Source organism: Ictidomys tridecemlineatus, chromosome 1 (genome assembly GCF_052094955.1).
Source record: "Ictidomys tridecemlineatus isolate mIctTri1 chromosome 1, mIctTri1.hap1, whole genome shotgun sequence".
Classification (NCBI taxonomy): domain Eukaryota; kingdom Metazoa; phylum Chordata; class Mammalia; order Rodentia; family Sciuridae; genus Ictidomys; species Ictidomys tridecemlineatus.
In genome coordinates, this window is record NC_135477.1 from 172571311 (window position 1) to 172594261 (window position 22951).

At 35.8% G+C, this 22951-nt stretch overlaps 1 protein-coding gene across 2 annotated transcripts; it reads left to right on the top strand.

The window, feature by feature from the left end:
- Positions 1-6775: 6775 nt before the first annotated feature.
- Positions 6776-22547, top strand: Gabra6 (gamma-aminobutyric acid type A receptor subunit alpha6). Of its 2 annotated transcripts, XM_005325417.5 has the most exons (9): positions 6778-7321; positions 7521-7639; positions 8234-8301; positions 10341-10561; positions 10646-10728; positions 10988-11131; positions 11516-11668; positions 12916-13175; positions 21469-22547. In XM_005325417.5, the coding sequence occupies exons 1-9, from the start codon at positions 7260-7262 to the stop codon at positions 21742-21744; spliced, it is 1386 nt and encodes a 461-aa protein (XP_005325474.1). In that variant the 5' UTR covers positions 6778-7259; the 3' UTR covers positions 21745-22547. The 2 variants fall into 2 exon arrangements, with proteins under 2 accessions (XP_077908190.1, XP_005325474.1); XM_078052064.1 differs by lacking the exon at positions 11516-11668 and having other exon boundaries at positions 6776-7321.
- The last annotated feature ends 404 nt before the right edge of the window (positions 22548-22951 follow it).

Sequence of the window (22951 nt, forward strand, 5' to 3'; positions counted from 1 at the left end):
GTGCAGCTTTCTAAAGTGCTTATTCTGCTCCATGGAGGTGTGAGATTCATTAAGCCGCAAGTTCATTAACTGCCAATTAGCTTGATTCTTTCTGGAGGCCCAGGAAACAGGCCCAGAACTCCACCTTATATGGGTTTGCTCTCCAGCGGGTCACAGTCTATCCAAGTGTCACATTGTGTTGTCACAATCTGAAATTTTGCTCTCATATTTGGGATGCAGTCTTCTGAGTTTGAATTCCTTTTAAAAGCTGACAGAAATTGACTTACATTTCCTTCAGCAAAGAAGAGGCATTGATAATAAGAAGATAGGGCTTTCTTGGGGACTCACAGGACAGAAATGACCCCCAGATCGTGAAGGAGTTAAATCAGAGACGGTATCAAAAATCCAGGCAGCTATTTGCCCAGATGCCTGGATGGCAGTGACTCTTCTCTCTGCTTCTTTGTTTAATATTGCTGCAATCCTACTTCCTCTTCCACAGATCTTTCTGTGCCATTCCCTGAACTTGGTCAAACCCATCCTTCCCCAGCACTCACAGCCTTAGTGACAGCAAACAGATCTAATTTCTTAGTCCCATTTCTAAATGCTGGAGAGAAAAATATTTGTTTTGGCTAAAAATGACCCCAATGATGATGATGATGAGGTCAATGATGGTGGTTCCATTGTTGCTAGATGTTTGTGTGGGTATGTCTCAGGATAAGCACCTTCATGCTTGTTTCATTCCATTCTCATTCTGACTCTATAATCCTATTTTATAAAGATGATAAAGACGTCACCTAGAGAAGATAAATAACTTGCTTATATAATTTGACTGCTAGGGAACTCAAGTTACCTAATTCCAAAGTGTTCTAATCAATTGAAAGCTAAGACAGAATTAAGGCATACAACATGACAAGACAAGTTAAACTGAATGGATATTGGTGGAGCAAGTATAATTCATCCATTCCTACCCTTTATATTCTTTTTGAAAAAGGCTTTTGGTATCTCAGTCTTTATGTTTTGAGATTTGAAATAGCTACTGTCTGTCTTTAGTTTTGGAAAGCACCAGAGTAGCCCACAATGTGCTCAACAGTCTGTTCCTAACCAAGCCAGAACAATTTAAAACTGCATTCCAGAGGAATCTCCCTTTATTGTCTTTTGCTTCCCAGAGCAATTTTATCCTTATTGCCCTGCATTTCCATTAGGGATCACATGGGATTTTCTTCAGTGTCCACTGGGATGGTGAGCATCCCTTAACAACAATATAATATGCCATTGGCCCAGAGAGTTTAAGAGCTGTTACTTTAGCAAAAGGAGTCAGACTGACATGCACAAAGCATGATGTATAAAAGTGTATATTTTGGACATACTAACTCACTCTTGGAATTTCCAATAGAACTGACAAATTTGTTAACCTTTGTTCACTGACCTTGACTTCTACATAGTTGCTTATGATTAAGAATGTGGTTTGGAATCCTAATTCTGCCACTTACTAGCTGGGTAAAGTCAGGCAAGTTTTATATCTTGCTGAGATATCCAATGACACAATTATAAACAGCTTACAGAGCCATGGGGGATGCTAGAATCTTCTGTACTCATGCATTTCTTCCTAGACTGGAAAGGAGAAGTTACTCCATCTTCATCATGCCACTCCACACTGTTCAAACCACACTGAAGTTGTGGGAGGATTGCTGCCTATGAACTGGAAAGTTCCCCAGGCTCTATGTTACTCTATATAACCATTCTTCAGAGGAATAATGCCAAATTTCTTTACATTCTTCTCTGGTGCCTCCATATGGGCCTTTGGGTTCTTCTATAGCATGTGGATTGGGGAAAAGGCAATGCCAGGTGATGAATATAGAATCTCAATTTTTGGAGAAGATGGCTTACAGTCTCCTTCATTTGCCAGGGAAGGGACCAGTTTTTTTGCTCCCTAGAGAAGCTAAGAAGAAGCTTCTCATTAAGTCATAGCTTTCCCCAAAGATATATTTCTCCTTTTCTCTCTCCCATTATGTGCATTCATGCACTATATAACAATATTTTGGTCAACAACGTACCAGATATATAAAAGTATACATCATCTAGCCTTGGTGTGTGGTTGGCTCTACTATTTAGCTTGGTGCAAATATACTCTGTAATGTTTCCACAATGATGAAATCACCTAATGAAACATTTTCTTGAGCATATCCCTCTTGTTAAGTAATTCATTACTATACTTAATTTGGGTCAGTGATGGTTGAGGAAATTCATTTTTCCAATCTGTGGTAAAGCTGTCATGAAGTTTGTATATGCAGAAATATGGTGGGCTTAAATAGCACGACTTTCTTTGAATTTAGCCTATGGAGACTTTAGCATGTTTTACTTTAAACTGGGAAGTGTAAAACTCTAAGATTTTGCATTCAAAATGGTTCTCAGAGAAAGTGACTTGTCTCTAGGATGCATTTTTAAACATAATAGGCATATTTAGTTTTTATAGAACCAGAGATATTTAGTGGGCTACAGCAAGAAATTCTAAATATCCTGAAATATGTAAGAAGGTTACATCTAATGAAGAACTGTCCTTCCCCCAATGCCAATAGCACATTGCATTGAAAAACCCTGCAACATCCACCTGTTAGAATTAATGATGTATGACTGTGAGATAAATTTACAATGATTTTCTTTCATTTGCATTTCATTGATCACTACTGATGATGGCTGCCTTTCGTGTTTCTTGGCCTTTTAAATAGAAATTGTAAATATATAATATGTCTGATTTATGACCAACTATGGCTATTTATTTTCTTTTAATTTATCATATATTAACATAGCAGTCATCTTATACATGTGAAAATATACTCTTTCAATGTGTTTCTCGCTTGATCTCTCTTCATAGTGTGTGCATGCTATTTTATCTGTCTTAGAAATACAAAAATGTATGAACATGTGGGTAAGTAACTATTCTCAGTATATTACAGGGTGAAAATAAAACTTTGAAGGATACCAAACTGGTAAGAAACTTTGGTGTGGTTGCACTTGAGAGGCTAAACCACCCATTTTGCTAGATTTTGAGGAGTAATTTGCAGCAGTCATGTTTCTCAACCTTAGTACCACTGATGGTTTGGGCCAGATAATTATTTTTCATGGGGTCTGTTCCATGCACTGCGGGATATTTAACAGCGTGCCTGGTTTCTATACACTGAGTACCAGTATATACACTGACCAAGTTGTGGAAGAAACACAATTTTTGTGGAAAACCCAATTCCAATGATTTTTGTTTGTTTTTAATCAGTTGAGATTGGCAGTAAGAAAATGGAAGTATGCGTTGTCCAAGAGGCAATTCGGTATCTACCTCGAATATTTTGTTTGTTTATGTATGCATGTAGGCATATATCTGTGTATTTATTGGTTCTTTTATGAAACATTCTATTTAGTGCATGGTGACATGGTTGTTCTTTCTGTGCAATAATTCCTGCTGCTTTCCCTGAGTCCTTGATAAGGGATTGTGTATAGACAAAGCTGTATTAGTGACAGTGGCACAAAGAATTAAAATACAAGACACAGAGGGGAGAAATTTTTTTCCCCACACATTGTCCTTTTGCAAAGTCCAGCATATTAATAGCAGTACTGTTGGGAAGTACATTAGTTTTAGACATCTTAATAAACATTTGAAAAAACAAAAAAGTGGGGCTGGGGTTGTGGCTCAGTGGTAGTGCACTCACCTAGCATGGATGAGGCACTGGAGTGGATCCTCAGCACCACATAAAGATAAATAAATAAAGGTATTGTGTCCATCTACAACTAAATAAAATTAAAAAAGTAAAAAAGCAAGAAAGTTAATATCCAAGGTGATTTTTTTAAAAGTACATATTTTGGAGAAACAGCTGAGATATGGACAAGTGAGGAATAAATATTCTCAAATTGCCAGAAGAAGGTCATTACCTATATGCAAGACCACTGATGCTTGATTTTTGTAAACAAAATGCTACGTAAGTGACTATACAACTGCCAAAGTCATAACCATTGCCGGGTTCTTGAACTTTCTTTTCTTACTAGTTCCATAGGACAATAACCTCACCTTTGATGCCATATTAAACAGATCCTCAGGGAAAGCCCACATGGCCACCATTAAACAAAGATGACCACTGTGTTCTCTTTGATTTAAGCTAGACTCTCCTAAAAGCCCCTGCTCACTACAAAATTGGGTTTCTACATCTCTCCTCATCCTTCTCATTCTCTGCAGACCACAGTATGTTTTCCATTCACAATGATTGTACCATTACTTTAAACCCCTAAATTTCTGATACATGTGATGCTGTTAAATAATACAGTGTCCTTTTTTTTTACTACAAATTGTTTTTTTATTCAAGCACAGGCACCAGTATTTAAGTGTTACTTTGGTAGATTTGTATCATTTATATAAAAATATTTACTATCCATCTTATTGCGTGAAGAGTTGAACAATATTGGAACAATCCTGGATTCTCTTTCTGATTTTTATCCGCCTTATGGGCAGCAGACACACCCTTCCTTTGTATTTAAAAATAACCCCACACTATTCATTTACCAGCACTTACAGCACACCAGAACAATTTAATTAGCAGTGCTGCTAATAGACCTTGTCTGCCCCAATTCCAAACAGCTATGCATAAACAAGGGACTTCATTACATGTAGACACTATCATATACAATAATTTGAATCCTCAGAATTATTATATATGAACTACAGAACTTGAGTACCTTAAAGATGGTCAGGTCTAGCAAAGTCATTTAAAGGTGAGGTTCTCTGAGGTGAAATAATTGGGATTACCTAGTTTATCATTTCTTCCAGCTCTAGTATACTTTTTTTTTTTCCTATTGAGATTGGAAAAGAGCTTCTTTTCTCTTCATTAATTATTTACCAATGAACACCTATCAAGAATAGAATTAGGGGCTGGGGCTGGGGCTCAGTGGCAAACCACTTGCCTAGCATGTGTGAGGCACTGCGTTCCATCCTTAGCACCACATAAAAATAAACAAAATAAAGTCATTCTGTTCATCTACAACTACAAAAAGTAGAACTAGATACATATATTTTTTTTAGAGACAAATGTAACTATATTCAATTATTCTTTGCTACATAAAAAGTCCTTTCCTAGAGTTCTCACTAAACTTTCTTCCTAGTCACATGAATCAGACATTGTCTTCTATAGACAGATATTATGATCAAATTCCTAAAGATATCAGTAGAACACATTTAAGATTTAGCTTGATAAAAGAGCAGAATCTGTGATGTACTTAGAAAAAAATATGTAAAGGAAGATGAAATTGTTCTGGTGTGCTGTACGTGCTGGTAAAAGAGTAGTGTGGGGTTATTTTTAAACACAAAGGAAGGGTGTGTCTGCTGCCCATAAGGCGGATAAAAATCAGAAATAGAATCCAGGAGTGTTCCAATATTGTTCAACTCTTCACGCAATAAGATGGATAGTAAATATTTTGATATAAATGATACAAATCTAATGAAGTACCATTTAAATACTGGTGCCCATGTCTGAATAAAAAACAAATTGTAGTGAAAATGGACACTGTATTATTTAACAGCATCACATATATCAGAAATTTGGGGATTTAAAGTAACAGTACAATCATTGTGAGTGACAAACACGTACTGTGGTCAGCAGAGAATGAGAAGGATGAGGAGAGATGTGGAAACTCAATTTTGTAGTGAGCAGGGGCTTTTAGGAGATCCTAGCTTAAATCAGAGAGAACACAGTGGTCATCTTTGTTTAATGGTGGCCATGTGGGCTTTCCCTGAGGATCTGTTTTATATGGCATCAAAGATGAGGGCTAGGACCAGGTTACAGGTTTTCTTACAGCATAAGTAAAACAATATGAGGAAACAGATGCTGAAAATCACTTGCCAGGGATGTTGGAAGGAATTCAGATTTGTGATGGGTAACCAGAAAACTCCATTTAACCACAAGCTTTAGCAATCTTAAAATCATAGGAAATCTTGTTCTGTTTCTGTTTTAACTTGTTTCTTTTTGTCTATATTTTATTTATTGAAATGATTCATGTATTGCCTTCATGTATGATTTTTAAGAGTATGCTATGTGTCTGTGTAGTTACAAAGGCTTTGCAGAATTTTAGATCATGAAATCATGAAATGAAATTATGAAATTGGTAGGACAAAGCTGAACTGAATCCCTTGATTTTTGATCTTATGTTCCTGAATTTTCACAAAGTTTTCATTATGCTTTTTAATTATATTATCTTAACCATATTTACTATATTATAATTATTTTTATTTATTATAATTTTTATTTTTTCACTTTAAATATTAAAACATTAAGGTTTAAGGGGAATTCTTTTAACTAAAACTTCCTCCTATCAAAACTAATAGAGAAAGCTATTTCTCGAATTCAGGCATGTTGCTTTTGATTTAAGCCATCTTTTTAAAATAAGGGCAGCAACATCATCATTTACCATGCCTATGTATGTTTATTCTTGTAATATTTTTTTTCATGGGAAAACTTAACCAGCCATTTCTCAGACATTGTCTTCTATAGACAGTTTTTATGACCATGTTCCTAAGGATAGCAGTAGAGCACATTTAAGAGTTAGCTTGAAAAAAAGAGGAGAATCTGCAATGTACTTAGAAAAAAGAATATAGTAAGATGAAATTGTTCTGGTGTGCTATAAGTGCTGGTAAATGAATAGTGAGGGGTTATTTTTAAATACAATGGAAGGGTGTGTCTGCCTCCCATAAGGCAGATAAAATTCAGAAAGAGAATCCAGGAGCGTTCCAATATTGTTCAACTCTTCAAGCAGTAAGAGCTATGCAGGAATCCTTCTGTGAACCATAGAAATAATAAATGCTGAGCCCATTGGAACATAATCTCAATCAGCAAGATGCCACTGCCTTCCAGATTTCCTCACAGGCCCTGCTAATTCCATGCCAAAACTAGCAGTGGATTTCTTCCTTCTAATCTCCCCTAATGCCTTATTCGATTATTGTCACTGCTCTCCGACCGTGCACTGTCCCTTCAGAGGCTTCATTTCCCAACTGAGTTAGGTGGAGCAGGTTGGGTGTCTCCAGGACATAGTCTAAGACCACAAACCACCTCATTCCATGTGAAAAGACAGAAACAAGAACAAAGACGGCCTGGGGACTCCTCAAAGTTTTTCTGACAACCTCCTCAACTGTTGGATTACTGACTGGAAGCAAGCAAGGAAGCAGGACATGAGGGGTTTGGAGGATTTCTCTAGTTGATTGGCAAAGGAGAGCTGGTCCAGGGGGAGGAATAAACCAGGAGAAGGGTGAAATGGGCATTTCAGTGAACCGTAGGATGGTGTTACTTCTGCCCTGGCTATACATTATTCTATGGTAAGATATTTTTTCTTATTTTTCCTTTTAGCTTGGAGAGAAGGAAAAGTATATACCTACCGGGTGACTTCTCTACCAAACTGCAAAAGAAACCAGAGGGTGGTGTAGCATGTATTTATAATGGAGTGAATTAGGGTAGCATAGACAACATATTTTCTCTGAGACCAGAAGGGTAGATCATTGATTGTCTTACCATCAGGTTAGAAAATGCTCTGGGTAAACTGACAGATGAAGGCAACTTCTACCCAGAAAACATCAGTCGGATCCTGGACAACTTGCTTGAAGGCTATGACAATCGGCTACGGCCAGGATTTGGAGGTAAGAAGCTACATTTTTTGCTAAATCAGACAACTGTAGTTTCCTTCATTTTTTATAGCCCTTTCAAGTCCTAGAGGGGTCAGAAAGGGGGTAGGTCATCAGAGTGGTAAGGAATAGAGGTTCCACAGAGAGGCTATTCATGTATTCCTATTTAATCTCTGCCCCTTCCTCAATTAGTGATCTTATGGAAGTTACTTGCCCTCTAAGTTTTAGAATCCTGGTCTATATTGTGGGTGTACAAACATGTTTGCCTCATAGAGAGAATGTAGAATGAAATTCTCTATGTTAAGCACTCCTTAGCATTTGCTCCATGAAAATATATAGATATGTATATATTTATGCATTATTATTATTTTATTATAGTGCTTTCTCTTTTATTCTTTAAAATCTCCTCAATTATACTACAATAAATTTAAAGTAATGTAACTAATGTGAGGTTTCAGAGTTGAAAGATTCAAGGTGGCCCATAATCGGAATATCCTGGGATCCGCTACAGACTCTGGGCATGGGTAGAGGAGATTTGAGAAGTTATTAAGCTCAGTCTCAATTAATATGCCTGGCAATAATTGCCCCTACTCTGTGGGTTAATTCCAGGTGCTGTCACCGAAGTCAAAACGGACATTTATGTTACCAGTTTTGGACCCGTGTCAGATGTGGAGATGGTGAGTGAGTGCTGATTGAGTTGGGTATTTTTACTTGGGAGAGGAGAGCAGAGTCCCACAACTAATGACACGGGGTCATCAAGCTTGGCTCCAGATTCACGATGCAATATGTGCATTCACCCTGGGAGGGCTTGGCCATTAGAGCAGATTACTGCTTAATCTTCACATTTCACTGATGGTTCTGCTGAAATATTTTGGACTGAAGGCCTTTTAAAGATTAGATCCTCTCTTTCTTCCACATGCCATGCAATGATTCTTTTCTATGAAGAGAAGAACTTCTCCTTTGTGAAGTCCTTATACAATTGTTTGAATGGTTAAACCAAACCAAACCAAACAAACAAACCAAAAGATTCTATGCCCTATGAAAATATATGAAGGTTACTTATGAAACTTAAAATATACCTGTCTTTTGCAATACATCATTGTCAAGTCCAGTTTGTTAAGACAGTAAAAGGAATACTTGGAACAGCTCATGCATTCCCCTTTTTACATTGCAATGGACCAGTGGGTGTTCTGGGGATTCTGTTCCAGGTACAGATGGCTGTAGGATTCGTAAGAAGGTATTTATAGTAGGTGGAGATGAAAACCTGAGCTAGTCCTTTAGAACAAAGTGTACCATGATATCCTTTCACAGTTCTCAGGTAGCATTCTTTTCTTTGAAATTAAAATACAAATACTAATGTGGAAACACACATAACTATCTTTAAATAACTGTGCCATTTGATTTTATTAGGTAAATAAAATTCTGGATAAATAGTTCAGGGAGATTTTTTTTTATCTTTTTGCCATTTGAATTGAGAAAGAAAAGAAGAAAAGGGGGGAAATGATGAAAGAAAGATAAAAGAAAGGAATAAAGGGGGGAAGAAAAAAGGAGAAAGAAAACAAGGAATATGGGTAGAGAACAAGTGAGAGCTTTATGAAGAGATAAGTATTCTGTAACGTGAGGAGAAAGGAAAGTCACCATAACTCAGAACACTGATTATTTTTATATTATATGATTCATTCAAATACTGACTCACCCCAAGAAACAACCAGTAGTTCAACAGCTAAGTATACCCAGAATCATTTAATTCTGGGTATACTTAGAATTTTATCTTAAACATATATCTCCTTTAAAGTGGATTTGTAAAGTGGATTTGTATCCAAGCTAATGTAGCTCAGATAATTATTGTATGACTATATTGTGTGTTATATTTTAGAAACAAAATTACTACCAGTACTAATAAGTATCATAAAGGAATTTATAACAGGCAAAAACATTTATTGACATTCCTTTTGTATAATTACAAGTTATTGTCAATAGCAGTAACCTGATCAAAATTCTTAAAATTTTTGATGTTATTTCATGAAAATCAAAAGTTGAAACTCTTATTTATATATATAATATTTACATTCAGACTTTAATGATTCTCTGTTTGGAATAATCATGGAAACATTTACTTGTCTGTTCTCTGACAAAAATATAAAATAGTTATGATGTGTGACCATAACATTGTTAATCAGTAAGGTTTATTCCTGGGAATTTGTTGAATGTTACTGTAATGCTCTGAGACTCTTTTGCAGGTGAATGAAGTACTGAGCAGAGGGTTAGACTAATTGATGGTAGGAAGGTCTGCAAACAACCTGGACTATAAATATTTTCATGTGTTTTTCTTCTAAATTGAGTAGAGAGGTATACATAGGTTCATAGGTGGGAAGATAAATTACTGAACAGATACAGAGAGAAAGGTGAGAATAGCCAGGGTTTGGGGAGAAGGAGGTTTGCCCAATACAGTATATCAGTTCTGCATTTGAGAAAAATGATGATTGGCCAAAAATCATTATTCATTAATGATAAATTATTCATTTATTATCATAATCAATTATGTATTGATTATAAAATCATTAGTTATTAAATTATTATTTAGCTTTACTGAGAAGTTATTGTCATCAAGTGTTGCTTTATTGCTTAATTTTAGAATTAGTTTTATAAGCCAGTGAGTGAATTACTTTTAATAAACCATATCTCCATCCCGTGTGAATATTGTATTCTCTCCTAGGAGTATACAATGGATGTTTTCTTCCGCCAGACCTGGACCGATGAGAGGTTGAAGTTCGGGGGCCCTACTGAGATTCTGAGTTTAAATAATCTGATGGTCAGTAAAATCTGGACACCTGACACTTTTTTCAGGAATGGCAAAAAGTCAATTGCTCACAACATGACGACCCCTAATAAACTCTTCAGAATAATGCAAAATGGAACAATTCTCTACACCATGAGGTGAGGTTTCTCTAATTCTATTTCCTCTACTGAATTGACTTGCCCATAGTACTAACTTAGACCCATTTGTTTCAATGTCCCTAGGCTTACCATCAATGCTGACTGTCCAATGAGGCTGGTTAACTTTCCTATGGATGGGCATGCTTGTCCACTCAAGTTTGGGAGTTGTAAGTTACAAAAAGCTTCTGAACATCAAATAATGCATTCAAAATATTCAATTATATGATTCTAGTCAGAGACAGGGAAACATAAGAGAAAGAATACTTCGACACTCTTATTGTCAATCTCACAGAGATGTTAGTCATCATGATTAAAAAAATAAATTTATCTTGCATTTCCTTTTTTCTATAGACAATTCTAATTTGAATGGAAAAAAAAGACAGCTAGTCATATTCACCGCTATGTTTAATTTTTTTTCAAATTCAGATGCTTACCCCAAAAGTGAAATCATATATACATGGAAAAAAGGACCACTTTACTCAGTAGAAGTCCCAGAAGAATCTTCTAGTCTCTTGCAGTATGATTTGATTGGACAAACAGTGTCTAGTGAAACAATTAAATCTAACACAGGTAAAAATTTGAATACCTTCTGTAAGGGGACCCCAGCATACATTTTCAAATCAAATATTTATTTTTTTTCCTCTGCATTAGCCATTTTCAGCTAAACTTGTTGTTTTGAAGTGATGAGTGTTGTCTTCAAAATTAATTTTACAACCAAACGTACTTAAAGATTTATATAATCTTCGAATGAGTCTTTAGAACTCCAACAAAAACAATGACCTGATGTGTCTCTTTGCTCTATCAGCTGCTGAGCAAGTAGCCTTTCATGAGCTGGAAAATGTCTTTGTTTTCTTTCAGCCCAAGCTAATTTAAATCTTGTATGATTGATATTCACCTGCATTCCTTTTACAGACTGTCAAGAGCAATAATACTGATGTACGTGTCTTCCAACAGGTGAATACGTAATAATGACGGTTTATTTCCACTTGCAAAGGAAGATGGGCTACTTTATGATACAGATATACACTCCCTGCATTATGACAGTCATTCTTTCCCAGGTGTCTTTCTGGATTAATAAGGAGTCAGTACCAGCAAGAACTGTCTTTGGTATGCTTTGCACTTTGTGCTGCATTCTCCATTTATCCTCCACCTCTCATTGCTTGTGTGTTTTCGGTGAATATTCACATCAGAACCCCTATTCAGTCCACAAAGGAAATAGACTCCTATCTCATCCAGACAGGTATATTTGTAAAATGACACTCATCTTTCTGCAAGATATGTAGTGAATCAACAAAAATATTGTCTCAGCAAGAATTCTGGCCGGTTTCCTATGACTTTCATGTGCCCTATTTAGTAATTTTTTATTTTGATTTGCTTTTTTGTAAGGAAGAAAAAGCAGACAGGTGAAAATTGACATGTAAATCCAGGAAAGCAAAAAAACTAAGGTACTGAAACTACTCATACAGAAATTGTATCTGACTTTTACTAGGTCAAATCATTAAATTGGCATTCTGCAGGTCTCCAATGTCACCTATTTCTTATGGTTTACTCACATTTATGTGTTATAAAACCACTACTAGTTCTGATGGAATGAAACAAAATAATAAGAAAAAGCTATAACTAAGAATATTATTAGCAATGAAATCCATCCTTTTGTAGAATTTTTATGACCAGAAATTTAGTAGTATATACAAAATACTTGAGTTGAACTGAAATCTCCAATAAATCCTGAGTCCTTTGATTTAGTATACTAAATTACAAATTACAAAAGTATATCTGTATAATGATATTGACCATCAATATCACACATCTCCTAATTCTATAAATTACCCAAGTCTGAAGTTCAAGTAGGAAAACTGGTAGCAGATGAATGAGGAAATTTATTTTTTGTAAGTAGATGTTTTACCCTAAGAAATTTTTTTTAAATTGGATATAACTTAATTATATTAATACGCAAACCTAGTAGATTTCTCAATTGTAATGAAAGATGTTTCAGCTACAAAAATTTACCCAAAATTTAAGATTCTTTTTACTTAAGTGATAATAATGTATTGTTTTCTCATGAATTAAAAAACTAAGAATGATTCATGACTTAAATTTTACAATAGTTAAATAAATACAGTTGAACAACTCTTTGAGGAATTACATTGTATAAGTCACTGCACTAAATTTGAATGATACCAAAATGAGAGCACCTATGATAATTATGAACAATGTTAATGCAATCAGGTAGCAAACATTACACTGCAGTGACAGAGTGTTTACTACTCTACCTACCAACATCTTCTCAATTGATCCCGCTATTGGCTTCCTGATGCTAATACTGAATTTCTCTTTTTTTTTTCTCATTTTAGGTATCACTACTGTTTTAACGATGACCACTTTAAGCATCAGTGCTAGGCACTCCTTGCCCAAGGTATCATATGCAACTGCCATGGATTGGTTCATAGCTGTGTGCTTTGCTTTCGTCTTTTCTGCTCTTATTGAGTTTGCAGCTGTCAACTACTTCACCAACCTACAGTCACAGAAGGCCAAAAGGAAGGCACAGCTTGCAGCCCAATCTCCAGTGACAATATCAAAGGCAGCAGAACCCTTGGAAGCAGAGATTGTTGTGGTAATTGTTGTCTTTTCTAATGTTACCCACTACTTAGAAAAAGGCAGCCCAAATAGTGATTACATACAGATAAACAGTCCAAAATAACAAACTACATAGTTAAAAGTTGCATAACTCTAGTTCCAAGAGCAAGGCCAATTTCACTTCTAACATCGAAGAAAAAAAATGCGAAAGAACAATCCTTCATTTATCTTTGCTCCAAACTTTCACATCCTTCTTTCATCATCTTTACTTATTCTGGCAGATTCCATGCTCTCAAAGGAGACCAGAAAATTCTTCTTAGCCTTTAGATGTTTCCTTTGAACAGGTTTTATATATATATATATATATATCTCCTAATGAGATTCTGAAGGAAAGGAGGAACAGGAACCCTTTTGGAATGGACTATTTTTGTTAGAAATCTGTTTGCTGTTTTAGTTCATGAGGACAAGACATGATTGGTGAATAATAGATTCTCTGAACTAATCATAGTCCAAATATTTGATTCACATTAAAATATTCTCATATTTATGTTTGTATATTAGATACATGCACCCCAATGAGTTCATGTTCAAAGTTTTATAACCAGTGAGAAATGCTCATAAATTTACATTAAATTTGCTGTGGTCAAGCCCTGGTCCCCACAGCTATTTGAATAGGAAACAAAGGATAGCATTGATATTTAAAGGGCCATATATCTACTCCTACTTATCTGTTTCATAGATGAGTGAATTCTTACACAATTAATCTGGACACCCTTTTAAAAATGCATTTGAAAATTGATTGACAAATATGAATTTGTTTTAATATGAACTCCAAAGAGTAACTCTTAGGAAAGAGATAATTTTTGCTAATAAGATTGAGTAATGCAGACACTTTGAACTGGGGATTTTTTTAATTGATGAATTTTAGCAAGCATTTCTAAATCTCAAAACCATGTATAGCGCATTCATCTTTATTTTATCTTTGTGATCACAATTATAAAGCTATGCATGGCTTCTCTCTCTGTGAGAAATTTCTTGACTAAAAATGTGACATTTGTTTTAATTGATCATTTTCACTTAGATAAAGGAAGAAGTTTATTTAAGAATTTACATTTTCTCTAGGAAATGAGAGACCAGCCTTATAATAAGTAGAGATATATAATTGACACATTATTTTTCTTGAATCAGCCATGGCAAAAAAAAAAAAAAAGAATGAAAACTTTTGTCATATAGTGACCCAGTGTAATTACCTTCTTTTACAAATGAGAAAACAGGATCTCCAAAAAGAAAAATATTATTTACTACTGGGTAGAAAAACTACCTAGAATTGATTCTAGAACTCCTGATGTTAATAAAATTATGTAGAGTGAAGCCTTCTTTTTCCCACAATTTCTTAAGGACTCAGATATACCAGAATACATACAGGGGATAAAACATTTTGAGAATATAGGTGAGGTCATTCCCCAAATTCTTTCTTTGATATGAGTATATTTCCATGTATTTGAGAGTATATATGAATGATATATTTGGAAATGATTTTAGGTTTTTAAATTTAATTAATTGTATTATAAGCTATCTGTATGCATAGAGTTATATAATCTACAAATATTGTCCAAAGCTCATATATTATCTTCACACATACTGGGAAATAAATTATTTGTCAGAATTCAATTTAAAAATTATTTGAGACATAGAGTAAAATAAAAAAGAGAAATTAAATAAAAATAGGGTAAAAAGCAACTGGAATGATTTTGAATATACTCAGTGGTCAGATATTAAAATTAAAAGTAATCTTTATCTTCACTTTCTTTGAAATATCTTGTACTGAGAGGAATATGATTTTAAATCTTTGGAGAAAACAGTAATCACCTCATCAGGCCATTATTTTAAACGTATAATTTATTAATAAGATAGAATCTAAGATCTCAGGTTTTCATATAAACTATCTCCTACAATCCTAAAATAGTAACATATAATGAGCAGGTCTTTTGGGAAACTGGATAAAAAATTGCATTTAAATCACCTTAAAGTACTTTTTCTTGCAAGTTGCCATTTTTTCTTATGAAAAATTGTATTTCTGAACCTAGTTCCACTTATAATATTTTTAAACAATGAATAGGAGAATTTTGTTTACAAAAGGCTAAAATGTAGAAATTAAAAACAACAAAAGCTAACAATGCAAACTTTGAACATATCAAAATAAATAAAGGTGATCATGCAGGATTTTTTCATTTTGTTCACATGAAAACTTGGCAGGTTGTCTTATACAGTGGGGGGGAACAAATACAAATTTCATATTTGCAATTTATATTAAACAATAGTATATTATGATTGCAAAGTCATTTTTTTTCCTTGAAAATATCATGACATTTAAAAATGCCCATTCAGTTGTAATCAAAACATCATTATTCAAGTAAGTTGGACATTGAAATAGCAAACTAATATGGTGAAGTTGAGATTTGGGTATTTCGTGTGATTCTATGTTGCATATTTTAAATATGTTCACTTCATAGGAAACTAAGCATGGATGTAGGTAAAAGTTTATTACCTTTGTCACTTTGATTTTGACTTTGAAATTTAAAATAATAATGAAAAATAATTCAGGTATTAAAAAGGTAGTTCTCAAACTAAAAAACAAAACAAAAAAACAAAACAAAACAAAAAACCCAACAAAACAAAACAAACAAAGAATGCTAGAACACTCATCATCTGTTGTGCTTTTAAGGCATTTGGAATTGGAAATTTAACTTTGTAGATTTTGAGAAGAAACTTCAGCAGCCTTTCTCCTGTTTATATGGTTGCCATTTTTATTTGGTGTACTATCTAGACATTGCAGTCATTCCTGACTTTGTGGTTTCAGAACCTCTAATGTGTCTGGGGTATTCCTGTACTCCAGGCAGACAAAGCTCAGTTCTTGACCTCCTTTGGCACAGCTGGCTGGTTTCTTTATAATTTAAAGGTCTAAGTTATCATGGCTGTGTTCTAAGAATGAATTGTCCCTACCCCATCAACCTTCTCCTTGAGTGTTGTCATTACTCCTGATTTGGCATGTTGTCTCTACAAGGGGCATGAAACTTTTTGTTCATTATCTGCACACAAAATGGATTAAAATTCACTAGCCAGGAAAATGACTACATTATACTGCTTATATTGTTCATTCATTTTCTTTTGTTCCCATTGGGCACCCATTTGTTGAGTACTTAAGTATCTATTCAATAATTCATGCTGTTCAATTGTTTGTTAAGTGCTTTCACATGCCAAGTCCTTTGTTGAATGCTGAGTGACATCCTCATGGAGCTTCTAGTGCAACAGGAAGAGAGACAACTCTGGAAGAAACCAATTAACAAGGCTTTATAATTGTGATAAAGGCTATGGTCAGTGATGTAGGACAGGATGAAGAACCATGTGCGTGTCTCAGTTTGGAGGGGGTCTCCATTTCGGGAAGAGTGAAGCCTAAGCTGAGAAGAGAAAGATGAACCTGGCTCTGTTACAGAAGCACTAAGCCAGTTGCTAAAAACTTAAGTATAGAGAGGGAAATGAGACCTATGTCCTTCCTGCCTCCTCTTCAAGGTGGGCTGTGTGTGGTCCATTTCCAAGCTTACATAGAAAGATGTGAAGGTCTTAGAATTCCAAAAGCTCATCTTTCCCTCATCCAGATTTTGCCAAGATTTCTTTGAATACTGTCATTACTCTATAGAAGTAAGGATTAAATTAAGACATCTGGCCTTAAGGACCAGAAAAATCACAGTGCCCTCTCTCTATGGTTAAACCACTCTATGATTGATGGGGAGAGTGGGGTGGACTAGATGATCAGGGATGTAAGGAGTGTTAGCTGTTTTTCATATGTCCAATCAAATTCCCACCCAATACTTCTTTCTGGAGTTGGGTTTCCCCTAGCACCCCTGCTGCTTCCCTGTAGAAATTCTAGAGCTATCTCTGCTCTCAACTCTTATTAGCTGTAATGTAAATACAAGCAGAGTTCCAATTTTTTTTCCATAATGATTGATATGATGATTTTAAAATAATCTCAAATACTGTTCTCAAAGCATAGTCTCTCTGATTTTTTTTCTGTGCCTCTACATGCTTGTTCTATAAACAGCTAGTTTGCCCATTCAGTAGTGCAGTCCTAGTTAGAATATGTATATATTAAAAGGCTACCCATTGTGCTCTCCCTTTTAAAATATTAGACTTGAAATTGCTCAAAAATATTCTCTTAATGCCTTATCCCTAGACCAAATAAGTGATTGTCATATTGTCCACTTTGACTCAGAGCACCTTTGCAGTGTGACATTACTTAAAACAAAGAGGTGCTCTAAAAATACCCAAAGCAGGATGGCACTCAGCAGCAGGGGAGCCTTGGAAAAATTCACAACCACAGGCGTTCCACTCAAAACAGTGACAGCCCCAAGCTGAGCCCTCATCTGGACTCTGACAAAAGCCTATTTTGCCATCAACTGAAGCTGCTGGGCTTACAGTAGAGTAGGCGGGTCTGATACAAGCCTGGAGCTCAAAAGGCTTGCAAGGTTGGCTTTCTTTTTAGAAATTCAATGCATTTTTTTCTAAACTGGTGTCCAGTTTCCTTGGGCTGCCAATTCCCGATGATCCAGTACCGATTACTAAGTGTGTCAAGTGGCCAGGACTCTTGCATTTCCTTTTGCATATCATTTTTGCTGCCTGCTAAAAATCCAACCCCACCCCCATTGCTGCTGGGCAGTGAAACAATGGTGACTCCAAATTAGTGATTACTAAAGGGGATCAGTCTCCCCACAGGACATTAGGCAATGTCTGGAGGCATTCATGGTTGTTGCAATTCGGGGTGGAGGGTGCTACTAGTGTCTCATCAGAGGAGGTAAGGAAAGCTGATCAACATCCCAGGATGCATAGGACAGTTTGTCCCGATGAGAATTATCCACCCAAATCCCTGTAGTTGTGAATTTGAGAAATCATGCCTAAACTGGGAATGAATAGCATAAGAATTTTTAACAATGTGATCTTTGGTACCTGAGAAGAACTGAATCCAAGCCTTGCCACTTATTGCCTATGTAAGCTTCCTGCTGTAGCTTCCATTATAGTGAATATAATGACATTAAAGATGTCGTCAAGGAATAAGCCAAATAATGCAAGCAAATTATCTTGTAATGCTGGTCAACATTAAGCCTTTAGAAATGGTAGCTATGATAGGATGTAATATCAAAAATATTTTTAAATACAATGTTATAAAACTTTGTTTTTTTCTGTTTTCCTGCCTTCTCTAACAAATCTTGAAAAATATTTAGATTTTTATTCATTTGTTGATTGAGCATAAGTTTATTAAATTATTTTATGTTCTAGGCTCTGTAGGGATCATGCATGGAACAAGATATCCTATATTATCAAGGAAACATTACAATAGAAAGGGTGATAAGCCACAACAGAAGAATTATACTTAGAAGAGAAAATGTTGTAATAGTCACACTAGTTGTAATAGCTAAGTAGGCTCAAAAGTGTATAAAGCCAGCACATAATCCGTGATAACAGTTGGCACATAAGCTCGATAGCAAAAGATGTGGAGGAAAGATAGAGATGGGATGATAGGTACACGCTACTCTAGGCAAGAGGAAATCAAGCAAAGGTAAATGAATGGTAAGAATAATAATCAGACATATTTGGGGGGATAATTGAAAAATAGCTATAACTAAGATTTGCTGTGCAAATTTGCTTGTGTGTTTGTGTGAGGGGTGGGGTGAAGAGAGAGAGAAAGAGAGAGAGAGAGAGAGAGAGAGAGAGAGAGAGAGAGAGAGAGAGAGATTCATTTTGCTTAAATTCTAAAAATAAGAATAAGTTTGTGAGGAAAGTAGTAATTATCCCTAACTTTGAAAATGAGATCTTGAAGCTTAGGGAAAATCAGAATCTCTGATATATATGACATGTCTAAGTCATACACAAGTGAGAAGCAGATAGAGGACTGTAATCTGAAGATTTCCACCTTCCCTGTTCCCCTCACTCCTAGGCAACTCTCTACAGAGATTATTGGGGACAGTAATGAGGAAGAGAGTAATCCTATTCTATGGGACCCTTAATTCCAGGCTAATGCCATTTTACTGAAATTTTTCATGGTGTTTGGTTGTGAATGAAGCCTTTTATCTCTGGACCAGGGATATTTGGCAATCTTCATTAAGTCTTCTGTGACAATGCCAAGATATTATTCAGAAGCAGCTCTACCACCCCACACCCTAAGTTGGAAGAAGAAAATAACAGTGCCTTTCATTTTTATGGTAAATGATGTTTTATAGTCACTTTTTATTCCATTGAAGTGGCATGCCTGCTTTCCTCTGTGTGAAACAAAGACAAGTTTCAATCAGGTAATGTGTGCTAATAAAGGTCAAGACAAGCCTGGAAAGAAAATCCACTCTCAAGGTTTGCTCTCTTCCTGTGCCACCATGATCTTTAGGACTTTTCCTAGGGGAAGGTATTTCAGTGTTCTCTATGTGTGGGGCGAGAGTAGGTCTTTATGGAGGATGAACCAGTAATGCATTTTTATCTTCCAGGTGGACAATATATTAATAGCATATTTAATGATTGAAAAATCAAATTAGAGTCCAAGAAACGTGATAGAAAACTCTTATGAGGCAAAGAGTCTGGTGACCCTGGAGATTTATTCCTCTGATATCACATATTTTCAATAAAGATTTCCACTTATTTCCTGTCCAAGATCAGCAGACAAGGTTTTCCTTTATTTTAAACCCTCTTCTACCTCCAAGAACCATGATTTATTGAGTTTTGTCCAAATTGCCTACTGCAATACCAGGTCAATAGATAAGATAGTCTTTGCTTGAAATTGTCAAATCACCTGTGAGTACACAGATTTTTCTTTCTTTCTTTTTTTCTTATGCTTTGGATGAAGAAGCAGATTTTTCCATAGTTTCTAAAGTCACATTGGGCTTGAGTTCTCTATGATGACCACTATTATTTAGATACTCAGAAACTTGCATGGCAAATCAAAAGCAAAATTCAGGAGGAAAAATAGAAAGAAGAGATTCTTGAGGTTGTTATTCCTGCAGCCCAAATGTCACCACATCGGCAGGTCGTTTTGTCCTGTGGCTCAGCCCACACAGGGGAGGTGGCTACCTCATCCCGCTGCCTCAGGGTTGCTGGCTGAAGCCACAGGAGTCAGCCCATGTGAGGAGGATGCCCTGCCAGGCAGCAAAGTAGTGATTTTGCTGCCAGGGAGGAAACAAGGCCATTTTGCAAGGTCAGTGGTAATGTACACCAAGCTTTTGAAGGTAGAGACCCAGCAAGACAACCTTGCCTGAAGGAGAGCGATTGTTACAGGATGTAGACAAGAAACAATAGGAATCAGAGGAAAGCACCCTAGATCTAGCACTATGAAAGAAATCCAAATAAGACAGAATCTAAAGTCTGTGAAATAGGCTCAACAAGAAACTGTTGGGATGAAAGAAGCATTGAAATTGACCAGTGAGCTTTTTTGCTAGCCAAGTAATCACAGACAGGGCATCTCACCTGACTGGACCTAGCTTCTCAACCGTCATTGAATGTGGTAAACATTTCTTTCAAGACAGAAGTTGATTGCTTTACAATTTCGGTAGAACAAAACATCTAATGGTTGAAAAGAACATGCAACAAATATGACGTCAATATGGAGGGGACCCAGTAGAGAATTTTTGAGTGAGAAGAACGCTTTTAGTATAGTGCTTCTAGTGAAGAGGCAGATCTATGTCAAAGCCTTCATTTTCTCAGTCAGCTGAAGGCTTTGTACTTGGTCACCAGCCATGCCATACTAATTCTTCTTACATTTCTTAATTTTTCTTCTTATATTTCATCTGGTTCAAACTCACAAGCAAGTGAACATGCGGATGGGCGGGGGGAGGGGGGCAGTCTGTGTCCAGAAGGTGCAAGTGATCTGCATCCTGGTTTCCCTGAATTAAGTAATTTGGAATCCAACACACACACACACACACACACACACACACACACACACACACACCATTGTTTACATCCATTTCCTTAGTGGCCTTTGCTTACCTTGCAGCTGGCTCAAGTTTTCCTAAAGGTGTGACAGTCTGTGTATTTTCTGCAACATAGGATATGCTTGGTATCAACTGTTGATGCATTCAATTTTAGAATGTCAGATTGCAGCAAGTTATTTTTTTAAACAGGTGCTTTCACACTTTCTTGGGAAAGTAGCAGGATAAAATAATACTAAGGGTTTGTTGATATTTTACCTTACAAAGTACATAGTCAATAATATTTGCCAATGGTGAAAAAATGAGAGATTAAAGTGACCTCTATTCTTTAACCTAGTATGAATATCTCTGTGATTTCTTCCACAGCATTCTGATTCCAAGTACCATCTGAAAAAAAGAATCACCTCGCTGACTTTGCCAATAGTTCCATCCACCGAGGGGAACAAAGTCCTTACCAGCACACCCATCCTACAGCCAACACCTGTCACCCCACCACCACTCTCACCAACATTTGGGGGCACCAGTAAGATAGACCAGTATTCTCGAATTCTTTTCCCAGTTGCATTTGCAGGATTCAATCTTGTCTACTGGATAGTTTATCTTTCCAAAGACACAATGGAAGTGAGTAGCAGAGTCGAATAGCTTGTGGCCAGGAAAATATAACTCTATATAACTTCCTATTTTCTGTATTTTTTAAAAAATCACAATAGCATTGAGCCTTGTGTAGATGCTTTTCTGATACGAAATCAAGATTGAAAATCTGTAACTCATAGCTTTGACTAAGCATGTATGGAGCCCAAAGCAATAATGTTACCAGTCAAAATTGTAAGTGGGAGATGGCTGAAAAATGTAATGTTTGCATACCTTAAATAGAGTTTTTATAAGAGGATAAAGTGGATTCATGATGAATGTCCTTCATCATTCAGTACTTTAATTATCACTGCAAATAACAAGGTAACAATATGAGAAATACTGACACTTTCAAAGGTTGCCTTAAATATGTTTTTTGGCTTAGTTTACACAAGTGTAAAATAAATATGCATTATAAATATTCATCAGTAGGTTTATACCAGCATGTTGGAGGCCTTTATGCTAGCAAAATGCCTTTTGGTGGCATTGTAAAGCTTATATTGAATTTAGACATTTGTTTTTAACCTTGCTGTGCTCTTTTACCTCAGTAAAGTGTGGTATTGTATACATATAAATTATATATCAATCATAAATTATGTATGCATTTGTACATAGCTTTAGTTTTACTGCTATACTGTGTTGTTTTATCCTATTAAATTCTACTTTAAATTAATGTGCTTACCAGAATTCCATGCAGTTGTGGAAAATCTTAGATTTTAAGGAAGCTCTCTATATTATGGCTGTAGTTACCACTTGTAATTTCCACCTTTTTTAAATATAACACTAAATAAAATATGAATGAACTTGGTTCTTTAGATCTGTTTCATAAACTAGGGATAACAGTTTCCCTAGGTACTGAATGATGTACTGGCTACCTGGTTACTTTCATGCCAGGGATAGTGTCCCTGGTGATTGTAAGAAATAGAGGTATAAGAGACAGGCCCAGTAGCCCCACTGGGTAAAGACTGGAGTCCACGTTTAAATAGTTAATTCTTCTTTTCCTCCTCTTCTATCAACAATGAAAATGGGATGAGACTACGCTCCTCTTTCTATTACTTTAGTTCTTCCTGATGCTTCCTCTGTTTCCCTTACATTGAACTATACAGGGAAACAAGAGTTAGGACTAAGAGAAAGCATGGAATGTGGTTTGTCCAAATAGATAAGAACTTCATTAGACACCCTGGGTCTTAGACATTGTTGCAGTCTCCCAGAACTCAGA

Bases quoted from the DNA above. Each gene is read 5' to 3' on its own strand.
- Gabra6 (XM_005325417.5), top strand. From the start codon at position 7,260: ATGGGCATTTCAGTGAACCGTAGGATGGTGTTACTTCTGCCCTGGCTA. The intron at 7,640-8,233 runs GTAAGAAGCTAC...GGTTAATTCCAG, and splicing joins GCTACGGCCAGGATTTGGAG to GTGCTGTCACCGAAGTCAAA. The intron at 13,176-21,468 runs GTAATTGTTGTC...TTTCTTCCACAG, and splicing joins TGGAAGCAGAGATTGTTGTG to CATTCTGATTCCAAGTACCA.